This window comes from Sminthopsis crassicaudata, chromosome 1, assembly GCF_048593235.1.
Source record: "Sminthopsis crassicaudata isolate SCR6 chromosome 1, ASM4859323v1, whole genome shotgun sequence".
NCBI classification, from domain to species: domain Eukaryota; kingdom Metazoa; phylum Chordata; class Mammalia; order Dasyuromorphia; family Dasyuridae; genus Sminthopsis; species Sminthopsis crassicaudata.
In genome coordinates, this window is record NC_133617.1 from 415,418,181 (window position 1) to 415,432,766 (window position 14,586).

General features: G+C 32.0%; 1 protein-coding gene across 11 annotated transcripts in view; it reads right to left on the reverse strand.

The window, feature by feature from the left end:
• The window catches only part of GKAP1 (G kinase anchoring protein 1), a 59,102-nt gene that overhangs the window by 17,139 nt on the left and 27,377 nt on the right, over positions 1-14,586 (reverse strand). For 3 of the 11 annotated variants that reach the window (XM_074280168.1, XM_074280160.1, XM_074280157.1), the window contains exons 5-7: positions 9,655-9,732; positions 6,972-7,104; positions 2,278-2,300 (exon numbers count right to left, since the gene is read on the reverse strand). In XM_074280168.1, the coding sequence (XP_074136269.1) occupies positions 2,278-2,300; positions 6,972-7,104; positions 9,655-9,732 (234 nt within the window). Of the gene's footprint in view, positions 1-2,277; positions 2,301-6,962; positions 7,105-9,654; positions 9,733-14,586 lie in introns of all 11 variants that reach the window. The other 8 variants (XM_074280161.1, XM_074280159.1, XM_074280166.1 and 5 more) reach the window with 5 other exon arrangements.

Consider the following 14,586-nt stretch of genomic DNA (forward strand, 5'->3'; position numbering starts at 1 on the left):
AAAATACTAGCAGTGTTTGCCATTTCCTCCAGCTCCTTATACAGATGAGGAAACTGAAGCAAACAGAGGTGTGTCTTATTTGGGTCATTCAGTTAGTAAGCCTTTTAAGGCCAAATGTGAACTCAGGAAATCAATGAATCTTCCTATCCCCAAGGCCAATGTTCTATACACTGAACCATTTAGCTGCCTCCTCAAGCATATTAGGATTCTTAAAGAAATACTTTTTTATTACCTATTAATAGCCCACTTTAATTCTGTTCAAACACATTCAACTAATATTTATTTTGGAAGATAAAGTTATACAAATTGTAAAATAGTTTCAAAATAAGTTAAGTAATAATCTAATCCACATATACACAAAATTTTCCATCTCTAAAGAGGACCAACCCTAAAAGTGATTATTTTAAGTTGCACTTAGGTAACTATGATAAGTAATAATAGCTCATTAAGAATTATGTATAACTATCTAAGCCATAAAAATTATCATAAGCCAACAAGGCAAATTATGTTTTGAATTTTGGATGTTCTTTTATAACATCTTTTATAGTAATTACACATAATTAAGAAGTGTTTTTATAATCATCATTTATAGTTTTCATCCTTGGCCTAATAAAGTCAAGGAAAAAAAGTCAGAAATGAAAAATATACATTCTAGACAGCAACCAAAGTGCAATAAAACCAAATTCATTCAATATTTGATCTGATGATGGGGATACTGATAATGATAAAGACTGATGGTAATATTATACAGACATTTAGAAAAGCAGACACTCTCAGTCTCCCTGAAAAGAATTCAGAAGATGACTAGTATTTTGTCAGTACTGAAAGCTATTTAAAATTTCTCAAACATAGAGGGATCTGAGTCAAATTTATAAAAAATAAAAGTCATGCCACAGCTGATAAATGATCCAAAAATCTGATCTGTGCCCAAAGGGCTATGAATTTATGCATTTCCTTTGACATAACACTGCCACTACTTGGCATGAATACCAAAAGAGATTTGGAAAAGAAAAGAAAAGGACCTATTATGTACAAAAAATTTTCATAGCACCTCTCTTTTCAGGGCTAAAAAAAAAAAAAAAAAAAACCTGAGGGGATGCCCATCAATTGGGGAATAGCTCAATAAACTGTGGTGCACGTTTATGATGGACTATTATTGTTCTGTGGGAAATGATGGACAGAACGCTCTCGAGGAAAAAAAAAAACAAAAAAAAAAAACTGGAAAGTATTCCTAACTCAAGCAAAGAGAAATGTAGTGTATACAAAGAAAGTAGTATCAATGTTCTGGGATGACCAGCAGTGCATGACATTTTCTGTAGTATAATCATTCATGACTACTCTGAAGGACTTATGAAAAACCTATGTATCCCCAAAGAAGAAACTTGATTGTGTCTGAATACAAACTGAAGCATTCTCTCTCTTTCTCTCTCTCTTTTTTTTTTTTGGCTTAAATTTTTCTTGAGGGTTTTTATTTTCATTAGGGGGGAAGATCTATGTTCACACACACACACACACACACACACACACACACACACACACACACACACACACACCCCTTGACTTTTAAATGGAAATGTTTTACATAACTTCACAAGGGATTTCTTAATTGTGGGTGGAGGTTAAGAGAGATAACCGAGAGCTTAAAACTTTTAGAAACAAACAAAAAAAGTTGTTTGGAATGTTTAAACTGGGGAAAATATTAACTAAAGAATAATTTAAGAAGCCAGTTATTTAAATAAAGCAAATCTCATTTAAAAACATGAGCACACTTTCTAGCAGTAATACTCTCCAATCCTCCTAAGTTTGTAGAAGCAATAGGGAAAAAAACAAATCTCTCTTTGGAATAGAAAATTATGTCAATCTGAAATGGTGGAGGTTTGTACCAACTTCTAGTGGTAAGAAGATATAAATGAGATTGACTTTTTAACTTCCAAACTTTCTTTTCAAACATACATTTCACTTCCATGGAGACCTGTACAGAATTTAGCATTTTCCTATGCTAGGCAACTTAGATACTGAAGTTTGAGCTTAAGTGTATGGTATGTACTAATGAAACAAAAAAGCCTGCTGTCAGATAGTACTTTAAATTAACATGCATTTTCATATTTATTTTACTAAGGTGGTATTTTTTTTTTAACTCTTCAAAGCTGTTGCTAGTTTTATTCAAGACAGCACTAAGATTTAATCAATGATTACAGGTGATATTACAAAATTATTATCTATTACCAGTAAAAAAAATAAAAGTACTTCCTGTGACAAAGGCTAGTTAAGACTTACCTCAGTTTTTTTACTAAGGTGATCTGTAAAAGAAAAGAAAAAAGATAATTCCCTAAATAAAATGGAAACATTTACAATTTAAACATTACATGACTTCCAAATTAGAGAGAAATTAAAATCATATACTTCATATCAGCAAAAGTGAATTTCCTTCCTATTTAGAGGTATCACCAAAGATATCTAGAGAGATATCAAAGTTCTGCACTTTAATAGTCTGCTCTCTGAATATATTTTTATCTGATCATTTCAAATGTGTCCAGCTCTTGATTCCACTTGGGGTTTTCTTGGCAGGTATTTCAGTTTTTGTATTTTCTCAAGTCATTATTTTTAAAACAAACTTTCCCCCTTCAAACCAATTTAAAATTTTGTTTTAAAAAATAACAATAGCTAATGCATACCATGTGCCAAGCATTTTATAATTATTATCTCAATTGATTTTCACAACAGCTCTGGGAGTTAGGTGCTATTATGAACCTCATTAAGATGAGGAAACTGAAACAAACAAAAAAAATAGTTAAATAACTTGCCCAAGATCACATAGCTAGTCAGTCTCTAAAGCTGCATTTGAACTCAAGTCTATCTAATTGTAGGACCTGGTGCTATATCACTTCTCTACCAGCTGCAAAAACATAGTTAATGCTATGAGAGAAACAACTAACGTGACATAACAAGAGGCTTGATCTACTAATCATCAGTCTTTAAAAGTCCTACCTCTGACACATACTGGCTACAACCATTCAGTGCTCCAGAAAAGTCACTACTTTTACAAAGTATATATATAGAGCAGTTGCTAAAATGAGTTTTTTCATCATGAATATTCCTATATTTCCTGAAATCAACAAATCTACACACACACACACACACAACTCACTCAGTCACTTCTCTCTCTCTCTCTCTCTCTCTCTCTCTCTCTCTCTCTCTCATAAAACTACACCACATTATACTATAAGGGATTGAGAAAAAAATCAAACCACATTTTTTTGTTAGCTCTTCCAAAAAGACAACTATCAATGGCTATATTAACAAATCGTGAAGTTTTCAAAAATACTTTTTAATTCTGATGTCATGGGGAGAAAATTCCAAAATATTGGGGCTCAAATCTTAAAATTAATGAATTTACCAATAAAATAAAGACCACAATGCCACGACTTTACAGAATTAAAAAAATAATTATATAGCTAGTAGTACTAAATATTCACTAGGTTCTACAGTGCAGAAGTCCTGATCATTGCACAGCATCTGATATTCTAAGTTGTAGAACACACATCAATCTCTTAATAGAAGATTCTAAGTATGAATTTCCTATACCAATAAAATCACAAATCTAGACCAAAAAAAAAAAACATCCTAAAAAGTGTAGAAATTAATTAACACAATATAATCTAGAAAGGACCTTATTGGTATCCTGTAACTAAAGGAATTCTTTCTAAATTGCAACTACTATTTTATCTAATCTCAACACTACCTCTCACCCATTCTTGTAAGGAAATCTGCTTTTTACTACTGGACAGCTAACAATTAGTTATCAGCAAGTTTTTCCTTACAAAAAAAAATCTAAATTTCTTTGCAGTTTTCACTTATTACCCTTAGTTCCGCCTTCTGAAATGGAAAAGGAGAAAGCAAAAAAAGTCTAATTATCCTTCTATTTTAGAGTTTTCAAATACTCAGACATTACCAATTTCTGTCTTCTACCAAAAAGATCTTTCTTCTGGGCAAACCATCCTAGATCCTTCAACCAATCTTCATATGGAACATAAGTCTTCTGTCCCTGCCATTCTAATTGCCTCCTTCTAGAATTATTCCCACTTGTCTACATCTTTTTAAAATCAGTAATTACATGATGGATTCAGATTCAAGTACCAGAATAAGATATGTATCTTTGGACATAGCAAAGCTGTGGATTTACTTTGCATGATTATGTCTGTTACAAGAACTGTTTTTCTTTTTTCATCAGGGAGGAAGAGTTGTCCAAAAATAATAAATAGAGGGTCATAGAAGTATTTAAAAAATGTTCTGAAGAGAAGTTCTAAAAAGCAAACAGCAATTCCTCCTTTATTCAAGTACTAGATGCTGAGTCTGTTTTGAAAAGACTTCTTTGTGTTTTGACCCCATCTCTTTCCACCTTCTCTAATAGATCTTCATCTGTTATTCTAATTATCTACAGGTTCTTCCATGCTGCTTACTAACATGCCAAAGTTTTCCACATTCTTTAAAAAAAAACCAAAACTTCACTAATTCCCATTTCCATTTCTTTCTGTATCTACTTCTAACTTCTGCAGCATGTTTCCCCTGAAAGAGATGCTAAAGGCCAGAGAAGTAATTTCCAGCTGTGCCAGCACAAGGCAATTCCCACTGATCCTGATCCCCCAACTAAGATACAGAGAACCTCCAGTGAAAAGAATAGCGATCTTCCCTTTGACTTCCTCCTACAGCTGTCCCTTAAGGGAAGAGAAAGAAGAAAATCAATGAGGAGACAGCTTCCATCTTCTGCTACACAGTATTTTGCCCAATCTCCAGTCTTTAGAGGAAGGGAAATGGAGAAAATGGCCTCCACCTGATGCTGCTTTTTATCTAATGTGCCACTTGTCTCCCAGGTCATTCTCTAAAGTAGTGGTCCTCAAACTTTTTAAATAAGGAGCCAGTTCACTGTCCCTCAGACTGTTGGAGGGCTGGACTATAGTAAAAACAAAAACTCACAGTCTCCACCCCTCAACCCATTTGCCATAACCCAGCGAGCCGCATCTGACCCACGGGCTGTAGTTTGAGAATCACTGCTCTAGAGGACTGGCTACTTATAACTATGAAAAACCTTCTCACACCTGATAATACCCTATACATCCCAGTGATTTTGAACTCTTACAGGTCATCATTTTCAACCCCATCCCCTACCACCCAATTCCTTATTTCTTGCCCCTTTTCTCTTCACCCTAAAGTTTCTTTGGTAAAGGTGCAATTCAAGTTTTTCTATTCTGCTCATTATTTTTGCTATGCTTAGTGTGTCTCAAGGCTTTCTCCTGTTCTTGTTCTATATTAGTAAACTTGATGATATCATCAGATCCCATGGAGTCAAATTATATCTGAGCAGATGATGCTCAGAGCTATTTACCCATCCCTGACCTCAAGTCTCACATTATCAACTCTCTCACATTCTGAAATAATTATCTCATAAATATCATCACTCAATATGCTCCAAACAGAATCAAATATATAGATTTTTTTTTTTTTGCCAAAACTTGTCCTATTTGTATCTTATAAATGCTAACATTCCTTTGGTAAAAATGCAATTTAAGTTTTTCTATTCTGCTTATTATTTTTACTGTACGAGACATATATTCTGCTCTCATAATTCTAATTTCTTTAAACCATTCAATAATAGCATGTTATTATTCTATAGTCTCCTTATATTACAGAGTCTTTTGTCTTTTCAAATATTTATTCATAGATGCCTGAATTTGATTACTAGATCTGAAGTCCCTAATTTCTTCTGTTATTACTCTTTTTCCTGATGATTTATATATTCAAGGTTTTCTTAAAATTCTGAGTTTTTTCAGTTGTTTCCCCTCTCCCAATATTTTATTTTCTTAATCACTCACTTTCTGACTCCCTCCCCCTCCTCTGATGATGTTTCCTTATAGGCTAAAAAGTGAATCCTCCACCATTAGGCAATTAACATTCACCCACTGAGGTAAGCATCCCAAATGAGTTGTAGGTGGTCAGAATTGGTGCCAGTTGGATGCCAAACTCTTTCTCTCAGGCTTGATAGAGTGCTATACAGTCACTCATGTGCATCATGTCTTGCCCTGTTAAACCTGTCCCACTCCCTGTCTTCATGCAATTTTTGAATTTCTCTCAGCAGCTAAACAAAATGTTCTCTGCAAATAATGCTTTTTAGTGTAAGTCTACTGTATTATGTAATATTCTTCACTTTCCCCGAGTTTACTGCTATGAAATTATAAGCAAGGCCAGAACAAATACTTGTATTTTAAGATTAGGTTAATACTACATAAAATGTACTTATAAACATAGCACACTTGTTAGCATCTATTTCATGCTGGGTTTACCACTTCCTATATTTAAAATAATGTGGTTTTTTTGGTTTGACTTAAAAACCACAGTGAGTGATGTAATTACCCTCTATACCCAGTAGTCAAAAGTTAAACACTATTAAGGTGATATCATAAGAGATTTTTTGTTTATTAACAAATATAACTTATTAGTTCTACTCTAAAACCAACTATTTTAGTATGTTCTAACTAGAAAAAGAATTAACAGATGAAGTATTTAACAACTATATTGGGATAACATTTGAAGTAAAGTAAAAAAATAAACATGTATTTGAAGAAAAATAGAAAAATAAACATCTCGAGATTACATTTTGTGAAGACATTAATTTCATTTAATAAGGCTTATAAAATGTCAGATCAAATAATTAAAGAAAATATTTTAAAACAAAATGCTTTAATACATCATAGTATTTTAAAAAATCATTTAAATACTTCAAAATTGGTTTTAGCTTATGTAGAAAATGATTTTTAAAAATAGAAATACTTCATATGGAAACAAAATTCCCATTCTGGGGAAATTCAGGAGTTATTTAAAACATGATTTTCAGTTATAGAAGAAACTTTTTAAAAAAACCAAGACTTGTAACTCTAAAAGTTTAGAATGTTTAATTCAAATAAAACAATGCATACCTATATTTGCTTCCGATTGAAAGTCTTTCAGCGACACTGTGAGTGGTTTGTCTTTCCCTTGATGATTCTTTCTTTTTTCTTTTTTATTCATACCTTTTGATTGAGGTGAAGCATTTTCAACATTTTCATATTCCTGAGATGAATTAAGCACAAAAACAACTGCACTAATTTTACTTTTCAAACTCAATTAATCATCTTGTAATTAAGTTATCACTAAAGTCCTATGTTTCCAAGAGGAAAAAAAAGTTAAAATTTGCCTTGGGCTTAACTAAAGAATGAACATCCCTACTCCAATATCTATCATTGTTATTGCTGTTGTTTGTTTGTTTGGGTTTTTTTTTAATAGACTGGCTGAAAAAAATGTATCTTCCAAAATCATAAAAGTATTATTTGGCATAAAAGAAAAGTATTTTCTTGATATAGTGTCTTAAAAAGAATAACAGTCTGAACCATTCAATGATTTTTTTCAATATCAAAAGAAAGTGAAGGAAGGAAAGAGAACAATTTACACATTGACTATGATAACGTAAAGAAAAACAATTTCAAAAGAATACGTGACTTTGATCAATATAATGATTATAATCATGACTTCAGAAAGCAAATGATGATGAAGCATATACCTCTCATGCTCTGGAAGAAAGATGATGCACAAGGAGCACAGAATGAGACATATACTACATACATACATACTATATATATAATTTTTTTTGGGGGGGGGAAGGAGGCATTCTGGGTTAAGTGATTTGTCTAGAGTTACAAAATGTTTGAAAACACATTTGAACTCAGGTTCTCAACTCCAGAGCCAATGATCTATCCACTGAGCCACCTAGTTACCCCAAGACATCACATAGCTTGACTATACTTATTTGTTACAAGTAAAAACTCCTTTTGTGGGAGATGGTGAATTAGTGGGTAGTTACAGAGATGTAAAAAAAAATACAGGGAAGAACATTAACAAAACATTAGAATTACACACATAAGAAAAATCGAAGTTCAGAGGAAATACCAAAAGGACGGTTTTGTTACAACATTAAATTTAATAAATACTTTTAAAAGGCCTCAAACTGTGTTAACCAAACTTCTGTTTCATATACAAGCTTTTTCCACTTCTCATCATATGAAGAAACATTTATATTTGTGGATACTTATTAAGTCATAATAAAAAAGTTTAAATTTGATAGGAAAATAAAACAAAAAATCAAGGAAGGCCTCCATCATCTTAGGTGGACTCTTTGTGGTGAACTTATGGGAAGATATGAAGAAAACACACAGGATGGGCAAACAGATGGATTGTGATCTGCATTGTATAAGGGAACAGCCAAATCAAAATACTGATTGATTTTTATATTAAATTCTATAAAATTAATGTTTTGAGTCTTTTGAACTACTTGTTGCTTTAAAAATTGCCTGCCTTCCTGCCATCATACCAATCAAAATTCACTGTCATCAATAAATGAGATCCCTACCGAAAAGCTTATTGCAAATACCATAAACACTGGCTGTTTGAACCATGCTTAGGACCATATTTTATATTCATTTACTCACTAATATACTAAAATACATATATACACATACCATATGTGACATAATTAAAACCAGCTTTAATGTTTAACTATTCATCTAAAACTAAGAAATGAATATCATATTCTATTTCTTAATTGGAGTCAGAAGCTTTTATGGAAAAAAAAAGAATCAATTTAATTAAATCATTATATTAGTAGTTTATTCATGTTATTTTAGTAATTGTTTCATACATCTGAATGTCAGTAGTAATATATTTGGTATGAAGATAAAGGATAGGAAAATGAAAGTAGAAAAATTTGTTAAACATATTACATTTTTATTACTAGCTTTATCCTTTTTCTCTAAAATTCCAAGGAGAAAACTTCATCTATTTTGAACTTTATATCCTCTCTTTTTCTTAGGTCTCAGATACAAGGATGGATGGACAGTTAAATGGTTTAAAAAAAATAATTAAAAAAAAAGCAGGTTAAGAAGGAAAGCAAAGGCAATGGATAAGAAGTCACCCTAAGTAATTAGGAGGTTATTTAAAGAAAAATTCAGGAAGATTACCTTAAAAAAAAAACCTAGGAAAATTAAGTCAATATAATGTGAGAAATGCATTTTTTCCCTAGTTTAAGCAAAGCTGATCAGTAATAATCTTTCAAAAAATATTTCTGCACACACCAAAAGCTTCTTTTAAAAAATTAGCTCTAAGAAGCATGTCTACACAGTGTCTAATATTAAAGATCAGTGACAATTATGAATTCTGAGCCCCAATGACTAAAATGTCAGAAATGTCTTTCTTTGCCATATGTTAATTGAAAATTAAAAAGCTCAGTAGCAGACAAGGGACCCCTCTTTTTAAAAGTCCCTATATTGAAACTGTGCATCACTTTGCACCTTTGTTTTAAAAATGCAGACAAATTTTTGTTTAATTACAAGTTTTTTTTTTTCTTAATTTAAAAATGTGTTGAAATAAACAGAAAATGTTCAATTTATCCTTCTTTCATTCTCTCTAAAAAGCTTAGGAGGAATGAGAACATCCACAACGGTATGTTATATAAAAGAATTGACTCAAGATAAAATTTCAAAGTTCAACTTAAGATTTGAGAATCTGATAGTCAAAGCTTTAATATTAGACATGCATTTCTAAAATCTGCAGCTGAAATAATGTAAATACCTTTTTGTGTTCTTCATATTCTAGTTTGCTTAGCAACAATGCCTTTTCAAGATCAGCTTCAAACATTTCAGATGTCAACTGAAGGTAAGGAAAGAGAGACTTATGATTAAGTCAAATGTAAATAGTAACATAGAATTGTACACTATGGTCAATGTACATGTACAATATGCAATATGTACATGTACAATGTAACAAATGTCCAGGTAAATTCAACATTTATTCAATGCTTACAATTTGCATGGCACTATAAATGTGTAAAAAAAAAAGGGGGGAATAAATGTGTGTAAAATTAGGAAGCAAATAGATTAAGCATAAAGGGAGAAGAAACAGAAAATAGAGAAGAATTCTCCCAAGAGAACTAAACTAATTTATCAGTGTAACTAAAATATAAGTACCTTTACTTTTTTTTTTTTAATCAAATAAAACTGATTAAGGGAAAAAAAAACGAAAACAAAACAAAACAAAACTCAACTTTTCCAAATTTGATATCTGCTTTCCCTCCTTAGCTATCAGTAATTTGCTGACCTCTTTCATTAAATTTAAAACAATAAAACAAAATCTAAAATAAACCCTTCATTCAAGGCAACAATGATTAGGTTATCTACCTCTGGCTTAATCTGTGAATCAGAAGGTCATTTTACTTCTCAGTTTGTTTCCTCACCTTAATAAAATGGCCTCTCATACCTTTCCTAGCCCTTAATTTAAGACACCACTTAAGCAATATTACATAGCATATTATTTCAAAAGACCTATAATTTAATAATTGTTATTTTCTTCATCTACAAATACAGATCACAATTCCACCATATCCTAACATCATCTTTGGCCATTTACTGCAGGGGGAAAAAAATCATATTCACCCCTCTGGTGGCAACTCCATCTGAACTTAGGTACAGAGGTCTCAAGCAACATGCACACATCTGTGGACCAGTATGTCTAGACACTATTATTTCACTAACATAGCCTTTGAAAGTAAGGAGTGCCTTTTAACCCCTTACAAGGCATAAAAGACAGACTGTATCAAAGGATACAAATATTGTTTAAAATAATCCAAGAGCAGTTTTTATCCTGATGATCAATTGTTATGTATTTATCACAAACACAGAAATTTCTTGCATTTAATAATATCCCTCCCAATTACACGTAAAATAGATTTTAACATTCATTTATCAAAGATTGAGTTCCAAATTTTTCTACCTCCCTCCTTTCCCTTTGCTTCTCCCCAAGATAGCAAGTAATATAATATAGATTATACATTTACAATCAATGTTAAACATATTTAGATATGTTGTGAAAGAGAAATCAGAATGGACAGGCAAAAACCATGAAAAAGAAAAACCAAAAGTGAAAATAGTTTACATTAATTTGCATTCAGACTCCAAAGTGCTTTCTCTGGACATGGATAACATTTTCTATTACAAGTCTTATAACTGTTTTGGATCACTATATTACTGATTAAAACTATCACAGGTGATCATCATCACATAGTCAGTCCTCGGGAATGATATAGTAAAAATCCCAAATTCTTTACAAAAAACCCCGGGCCCCCTGACCTTGAAAATGATGTAATCACCTTAGGAATGTAGCTCCTGGGAGTGATATGGCATAACTCTGGAGAATGTGTGAAAGAAAGGTAGTTGGGCCTGTTATCTTTATTCTATTAAGCTGTCCACCAAGGAGTTTGGTTTGTCACCCAAAAATCTGAACTGTTATCTTGCACCTGAACCCAAATAATGAGACTTCTTGGTTCAAGGATCCTTCAGTTGAGGGACTTTGTTTCCTCCTGAGCAGGCATACTAGATCATATATGCAAGTTCACTTCCTCCTAGAATCCTCCCTAATTCAATATATACCACTCTTGCTCCCTCCCCCCCCCCCCCCACGCCTCCCTACCTGACTTTAAAGTAGTGCCTCTTTACTCTGACTGTTTCTGGTTAACCTGTGTGCCTTTCACAAAATAAGGCTCTCTTTTTGCTTATGAGAACTCACCTTTGTTGAGTTTTTCACATTCCAAACTGCTCTAACAACCTAGTTCTTTGTCAATCCCACAATGCTTTCAGTGTCATGCACAATATTCTCCTTGTTCTGCTCTCTTCACTTAGCATCAGTTTATGAAAATCTTTCCATGTTTTTCTTACATCTGCCTGCTCAACTTCTCTTATTCCAGTACATTTATATCACACAACTTGTTCAGCCCTTCCCTAAATGATGGGCAACCCCTCAATTTCTAATTCCTTGCCATCACAAAAAGAGCTATAAATATTTTTGCGTATATGGGTCCTTTTCACTTTTTTATGATTTCTCTGGGATACAGACCTAGTAGTGATATTGCTCAATCAACTATTTTGAAGAGTTTTATAAGGCACAAAAAGTTCTAAGGAATAAGTTTTATATAAACGATTCTCTCAATATTTCTACACTTTGTTAATACTCACTATCTTGACTTTTTAACATTCTTTCCTTCATTCTCTTTACTAAAACTGAGTGTAGTAAATCTAGTTCTTCTGAATAATTATATAGCCTTGGGCAACCTCTGGGTTTTTTAATTCCTAAAATGAGAAACTTGGACTAAATGATTACTAATACCTCTTTATAGCTCTAACACCTATATTTAATTTCCTTGCAGAGTGTTGCTAAACAACATATTTCTACAGTTCATTAAGGATTTCAAAGTAATTTTTTTTATAACAACCCTGTGTTCACCATCATTTAGAAACAGAGACTGAGACTCAAGAGGGTTGAAATTACTTGACCAAGATCACATAGTTTACAAATATTAGGATCTGAGTCTAGTTCTCCCGACTCCAAGCTCAGTTCTTTTACTATTCCATCATAGTTACATCTTTTTCTAATGCTCATATACTGCAATTTTTAAGCCTTTTATGTCTATATTTCTGAGAGGTTTTATTAACTATTCTCCCTGAACCAGTATCAGAATTTGTAAATAGTCTTTGGTTTTCTTTTAGTGTATTTTTTTCTATTTATATTATTATAGTCATTGTGTCTATTTGAAATTTTCTTGCTATCAGTCAGAGAACTTTCCTTGTTTATGTAAAATTCTTAATTGTGGCTTTATACTATGAATAGTCCATTATTTTTATACCAGTTTGTTCAGTCCGTCTCTTGTTTTGTGGTTTGATTTATCTAATTCTGAGAGTGCAAGGTTGAGATCTCCCACTATTATAGTTTTGCTGTTTATTTTAGAACTCTCAACTTCAGGGGGCAGCTAGGTGGCGCAGTGGATAGAGCACCAGCCTTGAATTCAGGAGGACCAGAGTTTAAATCTGGTCTCAGACACTTAACACTTCCTAGCTGTGTGACCCTGGGCAAGCCTCAGGGAAAAAAGAAAAAAAGAAAAAAAACTCTCAACTTCTTTAGGAAGTTAGATGCTATACCATTTGATGCATATATGTTTACTATTGATATTGCTTCATTGTCTATGCTACCCTTTAGCAAGATAAAATTTCCTTCTTTGTCTCTTTTAATTAGATCAATTTTTGCTTGATCCCAGTCAAAATTAATGGGCACAGTTTTCAATTCTTTGTTACCACAAAAGTGCTATAAATATTGTGGCACAATGGATCTTTCTTTCCATCTTTGAAAACCATGGAATAACATGCTCACTAGTGAGCAAATTGCTAGGTGAAATGTTGTAAGAACTCTGTACTAAACTTTTCCTCAAAATAATTACGCCAATTTTAGTTCTAGCAGTATATTAATATATATTCCTATTACAGCCCTTCCAACACTGTTTCTGATTCTTTCCAACCATATCAATTTGCTGATTGTGTAAAGTTAAACCTGGTGATTGTTTTAACATCTATTTCACATTAGTAGAGATTTGGAAGAAATTAATGACCTTTCATAAGGTCATTAACAATTTACAACACTTCCTTTTGAAAACTGTTCACATCTTTTGGCTACTTATTTATTGGGAAATGGCTCAATCTTCTATATTGGAGCCAATATTCTGGATACCAGACTTATTAGTGATAATGCAAAAATTTAATCCCATTTCAGTTGATAGTTTCGCTATTAAAATATTTTTTATACAATTGAAATTGCCTATTTTATATTTTATACAAAATTTTAATCATCTTAAATAGTTACAAATTCTATCCCAAGTTATAGTTGTGAAAGGTACCTCCTTGAGTTCTCTATTAAAAAAAAATAAAAATGGAACCATTATTTAGGTTATACATGCTTATGGAGCTTATTATGATATTTAGTCTAATATGTGGATCTAAACTTAATTTATATTAAATCGAAACCTATTTTCCCAACAGCTTATGTCAAACAGGGATTTCTGGTTTTACATCCTCCCCTCAATAATTTAAGATTCTTGGGTTTATCAAACATTAGACTTCTACTTTTAATTTCTTCTGGTTGTGATTTATCCAGTCTGCTCCATTGAACTGCTTTTCTATTATTAAACTAGTACCAAATGTCTTTGATTACTGCTTCAAAATTACTTCTTTCTCATTCCTCATTATCAATAATAATTCATAGCATTTAACATTTCTGATATATAAAATTAAAATAGCCTCTACTCTTGCATTTAGATATGGGGAAACATTGTGAATTTGAAAAATTCTTGAGGGAGGCATTGTTTTTATAAATCTTTTGCTTACATTACATAAATTACATATGATAGAAAAGTGGTATTTATATAATTTGAAATTTCCTAGGGTTCTTTGTATTTTATAATAGAATCTATTATGCAATAATTCCAATCCAGTTATTTTATATATGAGACACTGAAATATAATTTTACAACTGCATGCTTGGTTCAATGTTCTCTCTGTTCAATGATTTATAAAATCTAATGCATGTGAATTCAGGGACAAGAAGATACTATACTGATAAGGTTTCTAAGGGAATTTAAGTAGCTACTTTCTTAAATCTTTTGAACATGCCAATTCCTTCACAAAT